Source organism: Ostrinia nubilalis, chromosome 19, assembly GCF_963855985.1.
Source record: "Ostrinia nubilalis chromosome 19, ilOstNubi1.1, whole genome shotgun sequence".
In the NCBI taxonomy this organism is placed as follows: Eukaryota; Metazoa; Arthropoda; class Insecta; order Lepidoptera; family Crambidae; genus Ostrinia; species Ostrinia nubilalis.
The window spans coordinates 4,956,884-4,980,282 of record NC_087106.1 but is presented as its reverse complement, the minus strand read 5'-3'; the positions used below and the strand labels follow the sequence as shown (position 1 = coordinate 4,980,282).

The 23,399-nt window shown below is 36.5% G+C and overlaps 1 protein-coding gene across 2 annotated transcripts in view; it reads right to left on the bottom strand.

Moving 5' to 3' along the window:
- The window catches only part of LOC135081085 (cyclin-dependent kinase inhibitor 1C-like), a 42,724-nt gene extending 27,070 nt beyond the window's left edge, over positions 1-15,654 (bottom strand). The window contains exons 1-2 of one of the 2 annotated variants that reach the window (XM_063975814.1): positions 15,559-15,654; positions 13,256-13,720 (exon numbers count right to left, since the gene is read on the bottom strand). In XM_063975814.1, the coding sequence (XP_063831884.1) occupies positions 13,256-13,649 (394 nt within the window). In that variant the 5' untranslated portion in view covers positions 13,650-13,720; positions 15,559-15,654. Of the gene's footprint in view, positions 1-13,255; positions 13,935-15,558 lie in introns of those variants that run through there. The other variant, XM_063975813.1, reaches the window with a different exon arrangement.
- Positions 15,655-23,399: the final 7,745 nt, after the last annotated feature.

Here is a 23,399-nt window from a genome sequence, read left to right as displayed (position 1 = left end):
TGAGTGTGCCGCTTGAACGGAAGGAAGTCAACCTAACCTAACCAACTGCGTATTTCTAAACTGCGTATTTCTATACTGTGTAGCCGCGAGAGCTCTTTGGCGCGCTGTCTTCGGCGAAGTATTGCGCGCGCAGATTTTGACAGCGCGAAATACCTACTTTAGCAGAAATACCAAGCCTTAAGCTGCATTCCGAGTGGCTCTATAATTGCAGTAGACAAGATAAAATGACCGAGTCGTGCAACTACGCAAAGAAATATGACAATCATTGCGACATAAACATTGTTCACGTGGCTGACTCCGACATAAAAGTTTTTAAGGCAATTGTTGCTTGCAACAATTTAAAGCATACACGCTACAAAAACGTCGATCATGGTGATGCAAATATGCCAGATGTGATGATAAGTACCGCTAAAGGAGCACTAATGACGGCGGTTGAAAAGATTCGAGAGCAGACCGCGCATCGAAATATTCTTAACCATCCCATTTGTTCGCACTTGAGAGCGACGAACTCCGTTTATAAACTCTTCTGCCATCGACACCATCATCTGATGCTACAGCGGCCTGATTACATATCGATTAAAAGCCACTTTTGACGTCACATGCAACTAGTCCCCACGCGTCAAATCGATGCGTTTGCTTAGGTGCGTCCATATCTGCGACGATAAAAATATTATTACCTATCCTCACACGAGCGTGTTTGCAATTTACGACCGATACAATTAGTTTTAAAGCTTCACTTAGATTTGTACTGGATTGAGCTGTTAAATTAGCACCAATTACGTGGTCAATTGCAATTTGCGCATTACCATTTTAATTTGCTAAAATAAAACTGGAGGTGGTGTCGAGTTCAACCACCTCCGCCCACTATTTTGAGGGTATGGCTAGCTTGCGTTCTAAATCGTTAGCAAGTTTCCGGTCTTGCTGAGCGGTGTTTGCACGCATTCTGATAACTAGTGTAACTAGCCTTTTGGTTGAGCCAAACTTGTCTTTCAACAGAGCGTAGATTAGATTAAGACTTCTGAGAACAGACAAAAATTCCATTTTGGAGATGTTATCTCGACGAGTCGTTGTATTGATGCCTTGATGGTTGGATATGATTCAATGATGTGATAAACGATTGTGAAGTACACGTAGCTGAAAAGGTACCGTATTAAGTATTGGAATGCATTTCTTACGCAGTCGGAATAACAGCACGCACGCGGATGGTACCGTCAGCGACTCAACGCTCACTTTGTTTATATTGACAGTATGTGTACGCGCACCTTGCTATTTGAATTTAGAATAAGGCTTCGCGAAAGGCGTTGTTGTCGTAGATACCGTTAATTGAGCTACCGCGGTCGTACACTTTAGGCCCGGAATACACAACGAATGTTTTGACATTAGTCCATTTGACACATTGTAACACAATGGTTGTGTAATGTTTAGATTCAATGGCTTATTCAATACGGTTGACACACCGCTACAGTACAATAGATGCTTCATACAACATTTGAAGCTATGGGCCGAGAATGGTGCCTTGTGAAAGTCATAACCATTCACTTGAATAGCTGCTGATTTTAATGTAAAGTTTTAGAAAGTTCTTGATGTATTTCAAGATACGATCTTATTATGAAGTCATAATCAGCATCGCTGACTGACAAAATTGAGACGTTTGCGATGGTTTAAAGTGTGTACCTCCCTTTTTGGTAAGGTTCGTGAACTTAATGGCCGCGTCAGCACACCGACAGAATTTGGCCGTACGTCGTAAAGCTGTGTGCGTGTTGTTGTGGTACGTTCAATAACACCGCTGTGGCGTCGGTTCGTCGACCTCGATGCGCCGGCGCCGCTTGCAAAGACACTGCGGAGTCACCAATGTTTGCAAATCTAACAGCAGCATTCAAAGAAAAAAGTTCTGGACTTAAGAAAGTTGTAGTCTAAAATTTTCTTTTTTGATGAAAATTTTTACTCGAATCAATCTGCCATGATGTGCGTGATTGTCTACGTGTCATAAAAGCGTTTTACTGCGTAAGATTTTATGATTTCTACGCGGAAATTGAGTGAAAGCCCATACCCTCTTTTGGTGTCAAATGTGATGTTGACATACTTAGCACCTTTAGTATTATAAGTTACATAGATGACATGTTAGTTAAGACGTCGGTAACAATATAAAATGTCAATACTAATGATAGAGTCAATTGAAACGAATATGGCCAAGGTTCAAGTGATTGCAGACCCACAGTGCCCGAAGTAGTTTACCGTTAGAAGGTCGCTGGAAACCCTGCAGGCCTCCACGAGCTGACTAACGGACCATTCGCTGTTACGCGTTTGTCGTAGTAGAGTCGTTTCATACAGAATGACCGGATAGATTTCTTGCAAGCTTCTGACAAACTTGTGCGTCATAGTTATGTACAATCTTGAGTGGAACAAAGGATTTAGTAGAAGCTTTGATATGGTATTAACTCAGATTATCACAGAAATCTGTTTTTTAGATATCCATCACGAATTTGACCCTATCCGTTACTCCATTAACATAAATATTAAAATATTCTCCTCGAACAGTATTCGTTCACACACAATTAGCTTCATTATGTCCATTCACCCAAACGCGCATCAAAATACAAACAAATCTAAAATTCAGATTGTAACTCTATATCAGTAATTTTTATCTATATGAAAAGCATGAAATATGAATTTTTACTTGACAATGCCCTATTTTTATTGTCGTGGCTTCCATTCAGGTTTGCCCTTTGTGTGAAGGGCGTAAGATGTATTATTTTTTTGAGTGGGAGATTTGTGAAGGGCCGTGTCTTTTGGAAGTAGTCACGTCTTGAAAATTCTTTATGACCGTTATCAATCAAATCAAGAAACGTCGTGGACTTGGACAGGTCAAAGGGCTGGTCGGCCCGCTCTCAGAATGTGTTGGCGTTTCTTTGTGCACTGTTTGCTCAGCGCGAAGAACGTCTTCAGAATAATGGTGCTCATTGACGAGATGTTTGCCCGTAAACATAAAATTATTTTATGGCGTGTAAATGTTACATCGCTGCGGTAAGTGTAGGAAATATTTCCATAATAAACAAACGCGGAACATTTGATGATAACGCGCCGCCACGTGTTGAATGCCAGTGTTTGTTTATTGCGATATTTTCATTGTTAACATAAATAAATGTTATTTAATTACGCCATCAAATAACGTTAAAATTTTCCTGGCTTTTGGTGAACAATCGAATAAGGTTACGCCTTTATTCTGTATTGTTATACGGATGACGACAACAAACAAAGCTGTGGAACTGGAAATGTACATTTACTATTTATTCAGATGTACTCCACGCACTCAACTCAGTAATTATTTCGGATTAACATATCAATCTGGTATTAACATAATATTCATTCATCGAATGCAATCCATCATTCGTAGGGTCAGATATTCTTGATGGATGTCTTCACGGGGACATTTGTGACAGTTGAATTCCCGCAAAGAATGAAGTGTTAGATTGATAAAGGGAATTTGGAATTGGAACGGGGTGTAAGTTCACACGTGTTTCTTAGTTCGTCCACAATGGGATTGTGCGACCCTAAATCTCTGTCGTTGACCTAAGTTCAGTCGAGTATTTCGAAACTGTTTTGTCATCGTGGATATTTATTCTCCACGCCCACGCATTGTGTCGTCTACTCAACCATGGCTGCTCGTTCTGGTAAACAGTCTTCAGCAAACATTTTGAATATCAAGGGCCTGTCGTTGTATCTGGTCGCTGTGTGCTTTGTCTAATCGAAATTAGTTTTACTTGTTATGACTCTAGCAGTGGGTTGTTTGTTTAAGGTAGGGTTTCCCATGATTTTTGAAAGTGCGTAAACTGAGACCCCTTAAAAAGCCATCTCGAATTTGGGGTTAACGCCTGTGCACAATAGATTTGGTATCGACAGACGCGGTATAGTGATGGAAATTTTGTCAGCGACAATGGGTCATTAAGATTTTGGGAATAAGAAATAAATGCATTAGAATGTATGGCAGATCGAGACGTCTAGTTGAAGAGGTCTCCGTTGAAGTGATCGCCACTCGGAATAAGTAATGTGTTGATGTCGTTTGATTTATAAGTGCCCGAGCTTCGTGTTGTGTTTGAGTGATAAGTCTTTCGCTTCCACGCCCTTCACGAGTGTCCCACAATTGAACGGAACAAATGGATTTACATAATGATAGATTGTCTGTTTTCACCTCAATCTTTCGGGTGAGCATTGTAAATGTTTAATGTATTCGTAGCTATCAATACCTTTTTGAGCAGGGATTACGCGTTCATAGAAAAGTATTATACCTACATTAATTTACATATTTTAATTGAAATAAATATAAGAGTGCAATTCCGCTAACTATTACACACTTGTTTTTTCAGTGCAAAACTTCCTTTTACGATAGCAAAATTGACCTACGGGTCACTGCAAGTTGTAGGTAAACAAATGCGTGTGCGATGTTTTTTATAATCAAAATTGTTGAAAGGGAGAGTGTTAGAAGCTATTTTAGAAGTGAGTCGACCAAAAAGTTCTTGATCACGATCGGACTTTAATGACAGAGGGATTGCGACAGCCGTAATTACAGCACTGCGTCGGTTTCCCACGGACAAGGCATTTCCGTAATCGGTGTCGCGCGTTAGTCAAAAGAATCAAAAAGTGTACACACTTAGTATGCCGCATGAATAACTCTTGATGATTATTAGAAATTCTTTATGGTTATATTGACGTGCATACGTTATAAGTTTGTTAGCATAAGTTCAACGAGATAAGCATTTTATGCTTTTAAAAATGCGGGTTCCTATCTTCGTTACTTGTTTAAGTCGGTAAAAAATAACTAGACTGCCGGTGAACCTATGCAACTTTTTAACCGTTACATTCAAAACAACCGGGTTAGATCCCCACAGCTGCTTATCTGCAGCGCAATAAGCGGAACATTACGGTTTTTATTTAAATTTTAGGCACACGACTAAAACATCGATATTATAAGCTGCCAGTGTTTTAAAAAATATTTTATTGCAGCTTTATTCTCAGACAGCTGTCAGCCACCAGAAAAAAATAAATCCGGCGCGTTCCTAAATTGAAATTGACGCGTTCCATTTAAAACAATAATGAAACACGACTCCAAATTGAAAATAATGAAATTCGATTGAGCGCACAGTGGACTAGTGCATCTGCGTACGTAATCTGACGGCGTGAAATGTATTTATTTTGTTAAGTATTACATTTTGCTTTTAAGGCGTTATAATTTTGTCTTAAAATATAAAGCGTTATTAATGGTTATCATCGATTTTTATTCGATGCATTGCGAGACAAGTATTGATCTCGGTCCGTTGAAAAGGTTAATGGAATTGACTTTTTTTATGATATCGCCATTTTAAAAAAGGCAAAGAACGCTAAGGTTACGTTCACACGAGGTCGAAATGATAATTATTTATTGATCCGCTGCATGTAGGAGTATAAAAAATCCCCCCTGTTTTCGCCCAACAGATCGCCATGTGCACGCACGGTAGGTATTTATTAGCTGGGGTGGATAGTTCACATGTATCGTACCTTATTATTTGATTTGCTATAACGTATTATGCTAAATTAAATTAAGCTAGTGAATTGGTTAGATTGGGTTAGAATATTTAGTAAATTTCATTTATAGGTGTTAGATACATTTTATATTGTTTTTGATAAATCAATTAGATAAGAACGTACCATATAAGCTTCCGTGTTTAACTACTGTTACATTTCCCATGATTTGGTCAGCACGTGGTCATGGGAACGTAACAAGGGTGATATATCGGCGATAGCATCAATTATCTACCCCGGTATTGGACTATCGATTCGTTTATTGAAAAATTACTGACGTCTAACTGGCCAGGCCTGGGAAATTGATGATTACACCAGCCCCTTGTTAAATAGACGAATTATTACGTTTTCAGTTTGATCAAGCGTTCTCGTTGTCATTTGTCTGACAACTAACTTCACAGAAAATAATAACAAAGGTGACGTTTTTAAGGTCCAAATGCATGTGTTAAAGCTGTTATAATCAAATAACTAAAATAACTGTAAGTAATAATAATGTAGAGCAAAGAAGTTCCATAAACTTTTTCGAAATTAACTTGATTTGACCAAGAAATTGTGGATATAGGCGATTACCAATACCAATAGATTACTAAAATAATTCAGTAGTCATATTTAGCGCCACCATGAGGACAACAAAAGGGAAAGTAAGTATATTAAATGTTATTTACGTATGGGTTAGTCCCATCCCAACGAACATTGTCATGATGATAACCTAATTAATAAACAACACAATAATTTTGTTATAATTATTAGTCACTAATTTTAGGTAGTCGAATTGAAGTGTAAGTTATCATACTTACCAATTTGGTTGTTGAAGCAGCACATTGAAGATTAGATTTAAATTAAGTATGTGAAACATGGCAGTGACTACTTTGGAGTTAAACTAAGCCGCAATGCACAATGGTGTTGACTCTATTCTATCTAAGATAATCCTGACACAGTGTGCTTTCTGAAGCACGGAATAAAAAAAAATAAGATGAGATGACGTTGACGCCCCAGGATTTTTCCTAGTCACTCATCGAAAGCAAGAGTCCATACACTTTCGCTTCGGGATCGGAATGGCTAGATTTCACGCGGCCCAGTTCCCATACAAAAACCTTAGCGCTCTCGTCCGGAACCGAACCGTGGTATCAGCTGTTTTTATGACATATCTCGGCCATTACGAAGGGTGGACGTGAGAAAGTGGACGGTGGCCAGTGCTTTTTAAGACATGACATTTTTTTTTTTTTGGTGATGACTAAAAAATTCAAAATACTGACAGGAAACATAATACAAGAAGAATTAAATGAGTAATTTGATTAAAAACTATCAATAAAGATCTATTCAGGCATTAATACGAGTAATATTAAGTATCTCAAAGAAAAAAAAAACAAAATTGTAAGAAAACGCGCGTTTATTATTGTAGCGATTTAATTTTAGGACGACTTTCACCTAAACTGTCGAACATTGCTGTCAACAATAATTTATAATTTTTATTTATAATAAAACAATGTATCTGCCATTTTCCTCGTGAACAAAATTAACTGTCTGTTTTTCATTTAATTAAATAAAATTTGTCACTGACAATAATACTGTATTATTTTGTGATATTACTTATTAATTTCAATTCCAATTGCACTCTCCAATTAGCAATAATCTATTATAATTAGTATACGTCAATTAACGTTTTCTAAGATCGAATAACGTCTAATTTAGTAAATCTCTAGGATAGTTGATTGAATCTCTTTAGCTCTACATATTAGTTAATGAAGTTGTTCTTGTTACTAACTGCTGGATATTTTTGTCACAGCCAATTTAGGATGTACAGCGACTGTACATCAAGATTCTCAATTTCGCAGTGCAAAATAGCTCATTTTTGGTAATATAAGCGTTAAAATTTCTAATTGTCTGATTGGTGTCCTGTTGTATTTATTTTACTCTTTTCTATGATATTGGTACTTATCGTTATTGATAAGGCTATTTGATACGTCACAAAAATACGCAATAGTCTGGTGCGTCAGCCTACATTTTTGTCGCAAAATAGCCCTTATTGCAAATACTTAGGATTCATTTCAATTCAACAATTCGTGCCTAAATCATAATTGCGCAACACACCATGGTATCTAGTAATATTGAGCCAACGCACACCATTGCTGTGGTTATTGTAGTCTGTGGCACTGTACAGACTATTAATAAGCGGTGACAAAATATGGCGTCCTTGATCTACTCCGTCATTAGTCAAACGCTATGAGTTTCAGAATTTTTCACTTTTACCTTGTTCTATTTTTGCTCTGCAACAATGAATCCAGTAAACTGTACGGTCTACAGAACACCAAGGTAAAAAGGCTATTTAGCAACATAAATGTTGATGTGCTCTACACAGATAAGTTTTCTATTGGTACGTTTTTCAGAATTGGCGGGAAAAAGCATAGAACTGAAAATTCCACAGATTACCTTACAATATTTTTAGATTCGTACAAAATAGAGCATGTAGGTTAATTAACTTTTTCGAATAATTTCTAAAAAATTAGAGATTTTACATTTCAAAATATCTTACATTTTAAACGAAGCAGACGTTTAGTTAATTTTCCTAGACATATTTCCCGCTCTAAGTGCCTCTTTAAGGGCATTTATCTAGCTATAGTTATCATTCAAGCACTTAGCGCGCATATTTATCTGTTACTTACGCTCGCTTTTTAAATGAACTAGGTCTAATTTGAATACATTATGGAAATTAAAACCAATTTTAACTCGTTCAGAAATGACATCGTTTTTAGTGTACGCGGTTGTTTCATTAAAATCAGGGCAGTTGAACATTTTAATAAAATCATTAAAAAATGTAATTAGCAATTTTTTGCGGTGCTATAAAGTCACAGGTGGTGCCCTTTACCACCAGGATAATGGCGTGTGTGCTGTTACTGCGAATTGTTAGTTTTTACCGCGTCTGCAGTCGTTACGCGCATTGAACCATATCTTACGTTCCTTGGGGCAGTAGTCGGCAACATTTTGAAAATAATCTAAAATTTTTGCATTTTTAAAATGTTACTTAATGGAATAATCCAGGGTATTTAGTAGCATTCCACAATATTATAATATTTAATAAAATCAATGGAAACACCTTCAATTCCGGTATGAGAAATTTGAATGAATCTCTACTACTCTCGCTGCATTAATTTTACCTGCGTATACTGGTGACAAAGAAAATTTAGTAAGTTTTTTAATCTGTCATCTTGCCATGTATTTTTTGTGTAAAATAACGATATTCAGGGATTTTTTAAACGCTGTCAACCCCCGAGCCGTTAAAGTGCGCCGACAAGGCGTGAGAACTATAACGTACATCCGACTCCTGCGCATTAGTCTCGTGTCGTTGCTTCCACCAATTACATTTCTGCATTAGCAGGTGCACGTAAGTAATGGGAAAGATCTTCGCAATAGTTACGGCGGTTGTGTCACGTTATTACCAAGAATCGGTTCGTTAGCTGCTGAGATGTCACAGCGCATGTTTTGAGCTAATTGCTGCATGTTTCTTCACCAATTATATTGTTAATAACTGCTTTTCACTCTAAAGTAGGGACGGGCAATGTACGGTCCGCGTTGGCTTCAGTAAGATCTGGCAAGTTCACATTTCTTCTCCGTTTAAAAGTTACATTAACTAAACCAAATATCCAGAAGATTTATCGCGTTGATGACATGTAATATCAATGCGCATGCGCAAGAATTCCAGCTGCATGTAAATCTATCGTCTAGCTAGAACAGCTACATTATTTGTCTCAATATTGCGTGCAAGGGTCCACCCATGTTTACTATAAACAGATCAGTTTTCACGTCAACAGCTGTCGACTAAGGGCACAAGGGTCATCAAATGCAAAATGCCCATAGCGTTAGGTTACTGCATCTACCACCCACTGCAGGGTTAGTAAAATAACCCCACGGCAATGTCCCCACAGCCACTGCTGCAGGGGTGCGATCTGCTAAATTCGGCGCGGGCGCAGACAGATGCGGAACGACCGTTACGGTTCCCCTATCTGTTCAAATTTTCGAATTTGGAACACGTGCGTTGACAACTTTTTTGTAATCACCCGCATCGATTTCGCGCTTGTGTTTTGGAGTTATCAAAAGTGAGAGTTTGTTGAAATTGTAATCTTTAACTAACACAGAACGAGGGAGCGAACTAGTGGTCGTTGTCACTGAAATATTTTTTTTTAACAAATGACAAAATGAAATATGTAATTTGTAATGTCCACAAAATTATGAAAACTCTAATAGCAAATCAACGATTTGGTTTTTGTCTTTTCCTTCAGTCCATAAATCGGATACTTAAAAGTTAAATCTAAAATTGTTGAGGAGCACGATATAATGAAGGAAATTAGAGGTCCCTTATATAAAATTCAATATTATTTGAACCCATCGTAGGTATTATTTTTTTGTAGAGCAAACTCTAGAGCCGACGATTGTTTCCCGAAACCCGAGCATGCGTGTTTCTAAACTAAACAGAGAAAGTGACAGTTAAAAAATCAATATAGCCGTTACATTATCTGCGAGGGTGAATGCGAGGGGTGTGCGCACGCGCCGCGGCCGTCATTACGGCGCGCTATTGTGCGCTGTCATATCACAGCACAATGCGATTCCTTATTACGCGATTTATAGGGGTGGACTTTAATTATATTCAAAATAGTCATCGGTTGTTCTGAACAGCTGTGCATTGCAATTATTGTTCCCAATATTTTAGCTAGTGAAATAGGCACTCGAATCCACTTTGATAAATTCTACTATGATCGACACAAATTCTCAAGTACCAATTAGGTATGTTTAAAAAAAGCATTTAATGCAAGCTGCTACTTGTAACGGAAATCGCATGTATTTCTTGACCGCACATAACTCACAAAAGGGTCTCATAGAATTGCAACAATTTCGTCTATGCAATCAAATGCATACGATTAGAAACCCCGCTGCTAAGTCCACTTACATTCTCATAGACGTAAAAATATTTCTAAACATTCAAAGTTCAATGACACTAGTAAAGGTGTAATTACGTTTAAGAAATGGTACGGAGGAACTAGGTGAGCCCTTTTCCTGGACCCCTAAGGTTGTTTCTTCGGTTGGTCAGTTTCAGACAAAGAAATTCGTGACCCTTGATCCGATTGTTGTTTCCGACGTTTATTCATGCATTTGGTGTGAGCTAAGCACGAAATCGGTTTCAATTATTCGGTTGAGAAAGCCAATACCAATTCCAATTAAAAAAAGAACCGCGAAAAAAATGTTTCGAAGCCCTGACTCATAGATTTATTTTTTATTTCTTCGTGGCAATGATATAGAATCACTGGCTGGTTTGAAAAATACTGGTTGGTAAGTTTTTTCTCAGTTGCCAGCGTTTAGAATAGAATGGATAGTAAAAAGATTATCATGTCTCAGCAAGTGAATCTTACTGGCTCGCAGTAGATTTCTTTATGATGACAATACTGAATAGGTGTAACAAAAAACTGACTGCTTACTGGTTTAGTTAGGTGCAGACAAAAAATGGCATAGAGAGGCTGAATGCAGCTATATTGTTGAGAATAAACGAGTTAAAAAACATAACACAGCACACTTAATGAGTACGATTGTTGAAATTGGACAATGTGCCGGCGTTTTGTGGTTTATTTTGGGAGATTTGTGCTGTCAGCAGTTAGGAAGATGTGACTTTTTGTCTGCAGTTTTGGCCGTCAAATAAATTCAAATCTCGCTGGACGGAATATATTTTTATGAGGTATTTCTGGTCCGGACATAACGTGCCCATTTAGACTGTAGAACTAGGTCTGCTCTGTTTACTGTGTTACTCATTATCACGTACTAGTGTGCGCCGTGTGGTGACGTCAACAATCGTCATCACGAGGATAGGTTTATTTTTAGGTAATGCCACATTGTCATACATACTTCACGAAAAAAGTTATCGCTACAATTATTACGAATTACTGATTAAATATTGAAAGGAAATACACACTAGTTTAGTTAGTGATTAAATTATTGATCATTGTTACGTTATTATGTTAATACCTATCTATTTACATTTAAAGTGAATTTGATTAATTAGACTTCAAAAACTTTGCTGGTTCATTAAGTAGATACCTACTTGTTCAATAGACAAAGAATACGTATTACGACAGAATAATGAATTGGCGTTGTAATTTGTACTATACAACACTGTTACTTAGCAACGGTGTAGTAAATAATAGTATTTGTCACTGCAAAATACGCTACTCGTAGACCACATGTGCCGACTAAAATAGGACAAATGTGGGAGGCAACTGAGCATCCGAGATAGAGCGTTTCAAAACAAACCGAATCTAGGACAACACGTTATCTAGACGCGCCCCTCCTACAGTTTGATTTCGTTCTATTATAAGACCAAACAATGAGCATCACAGAAAACTGTTTTAGTTATAACAGTACCCAGTCTTTCTATAGCGGTATTTTGAATTCCGAATTCGGATTGCGTTCGAAATTTAAAACGAATAAAAGGAAAGTAAAAAATTAAGAAACATTCATGTTTTTTAATAGTCACGTGCCAGTCTTAAATGCATTTTAATAAGCAGTCAAATCCTTTACAATCGCCCCAAAGGAAAACTATAAAAAATTAACTAAATAGACTTTCGTTTGTTAGTTAATTTTTAATTATGTGCCGGTGATTATTTAATGGGAACTTCCTTTGAGCCTTTACGAATCATTTCACACCTTGACAGACAAAAAACTGCAATGGCGAATTTGAAGGGGATTTTTTTGGTTCGTGAAATAATTATGTAATAATTTGATTTTGTTTCTTAGCGTTTCTTTAGGAGATAATTAAGCCATGGCCATTGAAATTACGGTTTGTATTTGTGAAAGCAATATGAGCTTTCAGTCTTAGTAAGTTAGTACTGTAAAATACATAAAAAATTGCATCTGTTATCTAAAGTTACGTATCGTATTGTATAATGTCGCCCAGGTAGTCGCGTCATTGGTTACCTACATTAGTGTCGAGTGAACTCGTTCGACACCTACTGACATAAATTTATCAGCCAGCAATTGAGAGACAAACAAGGCAGACATACCTACTTAGTTGTCAGTAGGTATTAGTAGGCCATTAGTAAAAGGCTAACTTAGTTGATAAATGTTCGAATGCTTATTTTTTTTCTCTATTCATTCAACTGACAAATTAATGTTTTAAAAATAAGTTGTCCCAAAAAATTTTGACCAAACGCTTGGCAACACTAGTGTTAGTGTAAACAATGGGATTAGAGAAACATCTTATCAGTAAGTAAATTAAATTAATTAGGTAAAAATTATTAAATCTTATTGACATGGCAACAAACCGGTATTGAAAAATCAGCCCGACCTTTTATGTTAAACCAATGTCACAGTCAGACGAAATGCACACGATTGAATATGACGTGTTTTATTATTCTACGTTTGCAGTTCTAATAAAAGAAAGGTCAAACACTCGTGTGCAATGTGACCTTGCCCCGCTATTAGTATAAAATTGTGTAAAAATAATTACTGCAATTGCAACCTGCCAATTCGATAATATCGTGTTTGTTTTGCAATTAACTGTCTGGTCACGAATAATTACAGCAGAGATAAACGAAAGGTGAATTGCTTATCGATACAAACACGAATGCACATAGAATCGAGTGTTTACATAATCTGTGCAAATTAATGCAGTTTGTTATCTGTGCAGAGATAAAAAAGTTAAAAACAGCGCGCTTACCTGTGATTCTCTTTTGCGTTTTGCTGTTTTCTGGACTTGAAACTTTGACTTCTTGCTTGGGCGCAGCCGGCTGGGGAGTGCTGATGCTGGTGATGGTGATCGGAGCTCGTCGCAGGGCTGCTGGGATGGCAGACGCTGCCACTAAACTCCACTCGAACCGCTGGTCTCCTGGCAATGGCTTTTCCTGAGCAAAGTCGAAGCCCCATTTCTGACTGTCCAATTCCAATTGCCTTGCGAGTTCTCGCTCGGCGAACCTTCTGTTCTCTTCCCTGTCTGTGCAACCAAAGAGGTTCCTCCTGACTCCATCGAGGGTGGTTACTCCTCGCACGCGCATGGACCTCGTGTCCAGCAAGGTTGTGGTCTGCAGGGGTGCTCTCACACTCAACGTCGACATCTTCAAAGTCCAATAACACTTCCAAACACAGCGACGCACTTCACAGATAGCATCCGAGACGCTCTCTTCACCTAGCAAACAAGGTCAAAATTCAGTTTAGTTATGTGAGAGAACGCGTTAAGTTTAGTGAATGGATAACTGTTTGGTTCATCACGCACTAATAGGAATACAAAATATTGTTGGTTTAGTGAGCGTAAACAAGACGAATGACGCGGCGAGACGAAATTAAACGTCACGCGTCCGACTGACGCGAGCTCTAATCGGCGACTGAAGCGCTGCGCGGAGAATGCGCGTGGGGCTGTTGCGCAACTACGGAGTGAAGTTTCCTCTGCTCCCCGCGGCGTGGCGCTACGGTTGCCTGCGCTCGAGTTTCGTGCGCTATCCGTAGGGTTCGCGCTCCGCTGCAATTTATCCCCTATTTTTACGATTATTGTTTTAGGACAAGAATCAATTCGACCGAGGAGCGAGGTTTATTGTTTCTCTAACTTATGATTTGGGCATTGTATTGCATAATATTGATTGCTTAATTTTATTTCAGCATAATTATTTTAACCTATTAAATAGAAACTTTAGGAAATTACCTACCTATTAAAAATTATCTAAGTTTTACATTTATAGTTTTAGACTCCCGGATAATTAATTAAATCACGAAATCCTCGGACGCAGAGCTGCACTAAAAGAGTGCACTAAAACTGTACAGTCGAAAACATTGGCATATCATCAAACTAAACCACAGAATAAGTAATAATACCAAAACACTGTGGCATCTTACACAGTTTTAAATAGGCACCATTTTGATGTGCAAAACATAAAACTTAAACAATACAAAATGATCTCATCGAGCCAAAACAATAAAAAAACAAATTACAGAACGAAAGCAGGCACTAGCCTATTACCGTGGATTTGCTGACAACTTATTAGTAGGTAGGTAGGTATTTCCTTTAAAATTATACCTATGTAAAAACCCATCCACGTCCGAATAAAATATTAAAAATCTATGTTCTCTAGTAATTTTAAAGTCGTTATGTTGACAAAACTACATTAAAATCAGTTTTGTAATATTCTTGTCAAACTAAGTCTGTAAAATATTTTTTTATAAACTAAAAAATACTAATACAACAACTTATTTTTTACTTCATTATTTATTATCTAACAATAACTGTTATTATAATTCGCAAAAATTAATATAATTTCAAATCGTCAATACCTATAAAACAAATAAATGTAGTAGGCCTACATTAGTTGCATTGCGTTACTAGTTAAAAACTTTTGCGTTGCATTCAGATTAAAATAACATAAACAATGTTTGCGTTTTATTTCTTTTATTCATATTTCAATAATTTCCAATTAAAATAAAAAGAAGTGGAAACATAACTTTAAAATATCTAAAGTGGAGCGCATTCTCCACACATTGCGGGTATAAAACATCGCGTTGTGGCAGCCCCGGCCACTTCACCCAACTTGTTTACGAACAACGAAGACGTGTCTCCTTACGTGTTCAGCATACGATACTACGTATCTGACATGCCACCGTCCCACTCTAACCTAACTACAGCGGCCGCGTGTGAAAGGGACAGCGAGCGTATTTATAGCGCACATAACAGCGCCGCCATTTTGCCGATACGAGCTCGAGTCGATTTTTGTATTAGAACTTCGAAACATTTATTCAGAATTCGGCATTCATACAGTCGAATTTGAATAATAGTTTACTCAAAATGAAGTGTTGATATTTTATTTAACTAGTTGCAGTAACTTTCCACGAGAATCGAGCAACTAGTGACTTCATTCTTGATTTAATTGAATTAAAATTACGAAATATTCGAGTTACTTCGGGGAAATTTGCGTAAATATGGCGGCGAAAAGTATTATTTTTAGGAAATTAATAGTTGTTGTTAATTCTATCACTTACCTCGTGGGATTTTTGTGAAATCCAAGGGAAAATCGTCGATTTACCGTCGGGGTTCACTGCACTGCCGTACTAATTTTCAAGATATGACAATGACGCGATGGCGAGAGCGCGGGCTCGGCGCTGATTGGTTGAAAATGGCGGCCAACTATTTGATTGGCTGGGAGGATTTTAGGCGCCAAATTTCGGTTGGTCGAGGCGCCGGATGGCGGGAAACAAACGCGGTACTTTCCGGTGGACTCGAGTTTTGTCGGAAAATTGTATTTGGCGCGTCGCGCTTCCGTTTGTTTGACAACTCCAAGGCCTGAGCGGTGCATTTTCTTTTATTTAATTGTAATCTCTTTGTATTTACGGAACGAATCGTATGCTGCAACTTTCTTAATTGTTTATTGATCTGGTTAAAATTGTATCGCTTCTTCTTAGTTTTAAGCAGATTCGAATAAGTTTATCGATAATTATTTTTGTATAAAATACATGTTTTCCGCCTGAGTTTACTTTATTTGTTCGAGACGAGCAATAATTATACTACTTTATCCAAAATGGTTTCTTAGCAGGCAACAGATTTAATATGATGAATAATTACTATTTCTTCGAATAAACTAATTTTACTAGAGATGAAATGTTATAGTTGAATGCTTTTTGTGTCTTAATTAAGTTTTTATTTTATCTATACGATGTGTACTGTATTCGTGGATTGTATTATTTCTAAAATATCGTTTCAAGGTTAGATGACTTTTACTTGGCACTTGCAATAATCGTTTATAACATAATTTAAACAATATTGTATGGACTTCATCTATTTTGAACGTGTAGTAGGTAAGTAAGTAAGCACTCCATTTAAAATATTTAATAGGTAGGTAGGTCCGAGTTTTTGCCATATTTCAAAAACTTTTTCGGATAGGTATGTAAAACTTATTTCAATATTAATAGATCACCCATACAATTTGTATGGTGTAAGTACATATTTAAGTTTTTTTGTATCTGATAAGTAGGTAGTTATCGTCTGAATATTTCTCTCAGCATATCGCACAAGTTTCGAAAACTTTTGAAAGCCGCGGTGTCGCAGTGACGCGGTAAATCCCGTGGAGTGCTAGAGGTCTCAGATTCGATTCCTAATCCTAATCGGGCCAATTTAGAAAATAGACTGATCAATTTTTCTCACGTCTCAGGGTATGCTAGGTGATGCTATGTATCTGTAGACAATGTAAGATTTTGGTTGAAATGTTTTTTGGGGAATTGAGAAGCTATAAACAGTTTTTCAGTCTACCCAACAAGTTTTTAATACCTAGTCAATATTGGTGTACTTACCTACGTTTCGAAGTTTGGCCATAGCAAACATTCATGAATGAAAAAATAAATTGTTTTTGTTACAAAGTTACTATTTGTTTTAACTACCCTACTTACCGCATCTACATGCACTTTCCATTTAGTTGAACTTTAACGCGTTATTTTGATATTAAAAACACTCATTTTTTGTATTTTAAGTTAGTTCGTTCGTTTCAGCTAAATGACGTCCACAGCTGGACAAAGGCTTCCCCCAACGATTTCCTCATTTAATTCATATAAATTAGGTATTTGTTAATTATTTTTTGAGTGTATCTAGTAATTTAAACCACATTTTCTCCAGATGTAAATATATTTGTAACGTTAGTGACATATTGACCTACATATTTATTTATGTATTTATAACGGAAATCGGTGTAAGTTTGCGGTGCACACAAAAACTGTTTCCGCTCGCTGCAGATGTTGCGTAAAATATAGTCCGTCTGTCTGTCATACCGCTATAAAATAACTTTCTATGAATGTTCGGTTTTTGCTTACAAAAAGGAACGAGAAAACATTTTTTCATTTTTTTTAATGGTCTGAAGAACTTTGTATAAAAAATACGTAGTTGATGAACGAAGGTATTTTTTAGTCCAGAATGGTGATGTTTTACAAAAGATATTTTTTCTACCTAGTTCGATGCGAGCGGCGCAGGACCGGTCTTTGTGGAAATTCTTGGGGGAGGCCTTTGTCCAGCAGTGGACGTCTTTCGGCTGAAACGAACGAATTAATTAATTAACTAACATTTACCCATATCCAATACTGGAAATTAATTAAAAAATAAAGTATCAAAAAATCAATTTATTGACATAAGGTAGGTGAAGAAAGTCGTAGGTAAATCCAAGAGTAGGTAGTAGGTAGGTAGTACCTATGAAGGCATAGAGCAAATATAATACCTACTTGCCTAGAATCTTAGATCCGGGTCTTGCACAGGCTCATGTTTCAAGGCCACCATTTTGCAATTCCAATAGGTTTAGGTCTTAGGTAACATCATGCTTCAACTTTATTATGACTTGGCATAACTATAAGATGAATGACCCCGATAAGGTGGGATTAAATTAGAACGAAGCTTAAAACTTGGTTCAAACTTAAGTACAGATTCAAGCTAGTTACAAAATTGCTATATTTTAGAATTTTTCGGAAATCTTTGAATGCAGTTTTGTTTCTTTTCAAAAATAGAGCCTGTGTTTTCTTTGAGTAAAACTTTCTATCATCGGTATTAAGAGAACTTTCCCTTCAGGTTGCACTTCAAAATTCCACCTTATATTACGAGTAGTGAAAACTGTACAACTTAAATTTTGAAATTGGAAGGAGTAACCGACTCGTTCCAATTTCAAAATTTAAGTTACAGTTCCATCTTTTTTAAAAGGATGTGGTTAAATCCATCGCATATCCCCCTGTGAAATCCGTAACAGATTACCGCAGTTCGGAACCTCGTCCTTGATGATTGATTGAAAACACATTTTGGTTCCCCTCCCCCTCCCTACCCCTCCGACCACAAAAACACTGCACCTGGTCGTTGCGGCCACGTTTCCGTTGCAGGTTGAACATTTTTAGGGCAATTTCAGAAACAGTAGCTGTTGTCAAGAAAAAATCTTATTTCAAATGAATTTTGTAGTTTTTTTTAGAGTTGCCACGAATAGTGATTTGGCCGAATACCGAATACCGAATATTCGGCAACGCTGTCGGCCGAAGCGCCGAATATTCGGCGGCCGAATATTCGGCACAAAGTACATGCTAGTCGAGTGCGTAAATAATAATACCTCAGGTGTATAGAAATATTATGAGATTTGTAGTGAAAATAATAAACTGGCCAATTATTTGCTGTGTAGTAGCTCTGAAACTAAGTTGTAATGATAATGAGTCTAGTAGTATCGATGACGATTCTTCTCCACGTCGTAAGAAAAGAAACTTGAACGAAAAGGATAAGTCATTTGAAATACACGACTGTTTCTGGAACTGCTTTGAGGAAGTCGCTAAAGATAATATGCGAAATAGTAATGATGAGGAGAACGTGGAGAAGAATACTGTGGCAAATGAGACGGATTTTTATTTGAAATCAAGTCGACTAGATCGGAAAGCTGATCCTTACAAATGGTGGTCAGCTAATGAAAAACAATACCCAAACCTTTCGAAATTTGCTAAAGTTTATCTTTCTTCTCCCGGGAGTAGCGTATACAGTGTGTCCGGGCATGTAGTGATCAAACTTTAAGGGCATAATCTATGGACAATTTTATCGATGAAAATACTTCAAATTTGGGGCCTGACCCATTTCTCGAAAAATTACATCGATTTAAGTTTTTAATTTTTAGTTTACACCTCTTCTTTAAAAAACAAGTGAAAGCGTGGTGGGTAGCTTAACATTAATAGGCAAATATTTTATATCATGTGATAGCCAATAAAATTATCTATTAGTAGAAGAAGAAAGCAGACACAAGTTTCATACATTTTATGGGAGTAAGAATGGATTTAATTAGAAAAATACATTACTTTTTTCACTTCTTTTTCAGTTATTTTCCAACACAAGAAAAACCAGGTCGTTAAGGTATGTTTTATTTGCATTGTATTATTAGTATTTGAGCTATTCTACAAAACGAATGTAAATTTATTAGACTACGTCTATTAGTTTCGAAGTAATTGTTGAACAAAGATACCCCTCCCCAGCGGTTTCCATAGCGCACGCGACATGCGAAAATGCACTGCCTGAAAGAATCACACAGCCTATTCTGATTACTATGGAAACCGCTGGGAAGGGGTATCTTTGTTCAACAATTACGTCGAAACTAATAGACGTAGACGAATAAATTTACATTCGTTTTGTAGAAAAGCTCAAATACTAAAAATACAATGCAAATAAAACATACCTTAACGACCTGGTTTTTCTTGTGTTGGGAAATAATTGAAAAAGAAGTGAAAAAAGTAATGTATTTTTCTAATTAAATCCATTCTTACTCCAATAAAATGTATGAAACTTGTGTCTGCTTTTTTCTTCTACTAATAGATAATTTTATTGGCTATCGCATGATATAAAATATTTGCCTATTAATGTTAAGCTACCCACGCTTTCACTTGTTTTTTAAAGAAGAGGTGTAAACTAAAAATTAAAAACTTAAATCGATGCAATTTTTCGAGAAATGGGTCAGGCCCCAAATTTGAAGTATTTTCATCGATAAAATTGTCCATAGATTACGCCCTTAAAGTTTGATCACTACATGCCCGGACACACTGTATAGTGAGAGGTTGTTTTATGAAGCTGGTATCATTTATGATGAAAAGCGTAATCGTTTGCTTCCGTCAAATGCTGAAAAGCTTGTTTTTATCCATCACAACTTACCGCTGATTAATTTTACTTATTAAAGTATTGAAATTTGATAATGAAGACAAATCTTGATTAATATGATGTGTCTTTTTTTTCTCCATGATTTGGTATTCGGTATTCGGCCGAATAGTACCTATTATTCGGCCGAATAGGCCGAATACCGAATAGTAGCCGAATATTCGTGGCATGTCTAGTTTTTTTAGCCTGAGATGCTGAGTAAGTTTTTTTAACCATAACAGGGAAGTTCTTGGCCATCATCTCTCTTGCTTGCTCACCTTCGTCCTGATCAAATTATGATCAGGACGAAGGTGGAAGCGAGCTTCAACTGGAATCCTCAATTATAGAGGAACTGGCTATCTTACCTCCAACTGTCGAAACGCAATAATGCTGTTAATGTTAACATTGTTGTTAAGGCGACAGACTTATACAAGACGGTAGATGCTACCCAGCCACCATCAATCTTATCTAGCAGACACTGTTGACCCCACTGGATATCGAACCTGGGACTTCTGGGTCTGACACATTTAGGCTGAGTTACACCACTTTACTTTGACCGTAACTTTGACGATAACCGGTGCTTTTTATATGGATTTTGACAGATTTTTGACGTTTGTCAAAGTTAAAGATGGTGCAACCACAAGCAACCTTCGCCGTTCACACATTGACTAATTAATATCACCAACGTAATAAAGTACTAATTAGCTAAAATATCAATGTTACGAGCATGTTCAATGATAATATGTAATGATTTTCTATCAGCAACACGTTTTTGTATGATTTTTAGGGTTCCGTACCTCATAAGGAAAAAACGGAACCCTTATAGGATCACTTTGTTGTCCGTCCGTCCGTCTGTCAAGACCCTTTATCTCAAGAACGCGTGAACGTATCAAGCTGAAATTCACATGAAATACTCAGGTCTATTGTCCCTTTAAGCTGTGAAAATATCAAACTTCTAAGCCAAGCCAATCAAAAGATACAGCCGATTATGTCGATATTTTCAACAAATTTTCGACACTCGCAAAGGAATCAAAACCTACAGGATACTTCCCGTAAACTCAGAATCTTGAAATTTGGCATAAAGCATTGTCATATAATGCAAATATAGGAAAAATTGCGAAAATTTCATTTTTTTTGTTATATAATATAATAAAAATATTTTAATAAAATGAAACTTACTACCTTATTTCTCACGAACGAATAAAGGTATCAAATTGAAATTTATACCAAATACCTAGATCTATTGTCCCTTTAAGAAGTAAAAAAATCAAACTTCTAAGTTAACGCGATCAAAAGATACAGCAGTTTATACCGACACCTTAGACGAATTTCCGTCACACGCTAGGGAATCAAAACCTACAAGGTACTTCCTGTGAACTCAGAATCTTGAAATTCGGCACGAAGCAACGTTATATAGTACAGATAAAGGAAAAATTGCGAAAATGATAAATTTGAAGTTATATAAAATTTAAAATATTATTTTTGCTTACATGACATAAAATATTTTTTTAATAATTATAAACTTACTACCTACCCTTTTTCACATGAACGCGTAGAGATATTAAAGTTGAAATTCATATCAAACACTTCTTAAATCTAATTGCCTCTAAACTGTGAGAAATTCTAAATCAACGCAAAAATTCAAAACGCTGAGGTAGGTACCTACCTATAATGCAAATATAGGAAAAATAAATAAATAAAAAATAATCATACCGCATATTTTGAAATTCGCCACTACTCGCAACGGAATCAAGTAAGTAATTTGATTTAATACGTCATAAATTGTAAACCGCTACGTTTGTACGGCGGAACCCTCGGTGTGCGAGCCCGACTCGCACTTGGCCGGTTTTTTGTATTTTAAACACCGATTAAAATCAGCAACAATAGAATGATTAACGTTGGACTTGCAGTTTGAAGTTTATTAATTTTTATAAGTTAAATTACAGTTAGGTTTTTATTAAAACAATGATCCAATTTTATGTAATACCACAGAACAGAATACATAATAATGTAATACCAATAGTAAATACTAGCAGTATTTAACTGTAATACTTAGATAAATTTAATTGATTTTGCGTCATAATTACGATACCTACCTAAGTAAATAAGTTTTCATGCTGATTTTAAAAGTTATTTAATTGAAACATAGAACTTTTGATTGGGTTAATATAAAGTTTTTATAATTATGACTCGTGAAATGGAAACCTTTTTTTTCGCAACAATCTCTAAAATATGACTTAATTTCTTATTAATAACATGAAAAGGTACTTATCAATGGACACAAGTTAATTAATCAGATTCATCGACTTTAGTTATGAATGGCCGATTGTAAGTGAAGCGGTTGTTGAACCGTACCACATGGTCTACAGTCTATCTACATAAAACCCAAACAAACGATAAGTGTATGTATTTTGATTTGATTTTCTCTCTATTTAATTGTTGTAACGAGTTTTAAAGCAAAATATTTCAAGCTACAGTTGCACCACTTTAATTTTAACGGTAAATATAATTATAACCGGTGTTTTTGTATGGTGTTTGACAGACTTGACGTTTGTTAAAGTTAAAGTAAGATGGGTGCAACCCAGCCTAGGGGTTATCTATCCGTTGTTCATAAAACTAAAAAACTCATTTTATTTTTGCAAGTAAGTAGTAGCCTTTTAAAAAGCACTTGCACACGTCCCAGTATTAACTAACCCTACCACTGCTTCAGGACAATAAATGGGCCAGTGCACAGTGCTGAGAAGAAGCAGCGCAAGAAACTCAGTCACTATAATAATATCACATTTATATCATCTTCTGATATTGTGTCGTGATTTTTATTTTTTGAATTCAGTTCGATACAGACATAAATTACTTGCGTCCTGCGTTAAATTATTATCTGGGCTTAGAAAGAAATAAGTAAGTAAAGTCGTTCTATAGGTAACCATTCACAAAAACTTTTTGTCATTTCTAACGACTCAATTCCAGTCAATATCAATCAACATAAAGATCAAATACTCGTTATTTTGTAACAAAAACTCCTTATAACCCGAACTTGAAGTGGCCGTAATGGGTCTCTCAAAAGCGAAGTGTCCATTTTTTGTCCATTCCCTGGATAGACCAAATCGATCAACGCGTGAACACATCACTAGCTCATCGACGTTGTACAGTCGCGCACAGATTTCAGACACGATTAATAAATGAATAAGATCTGATTGAAACTCAA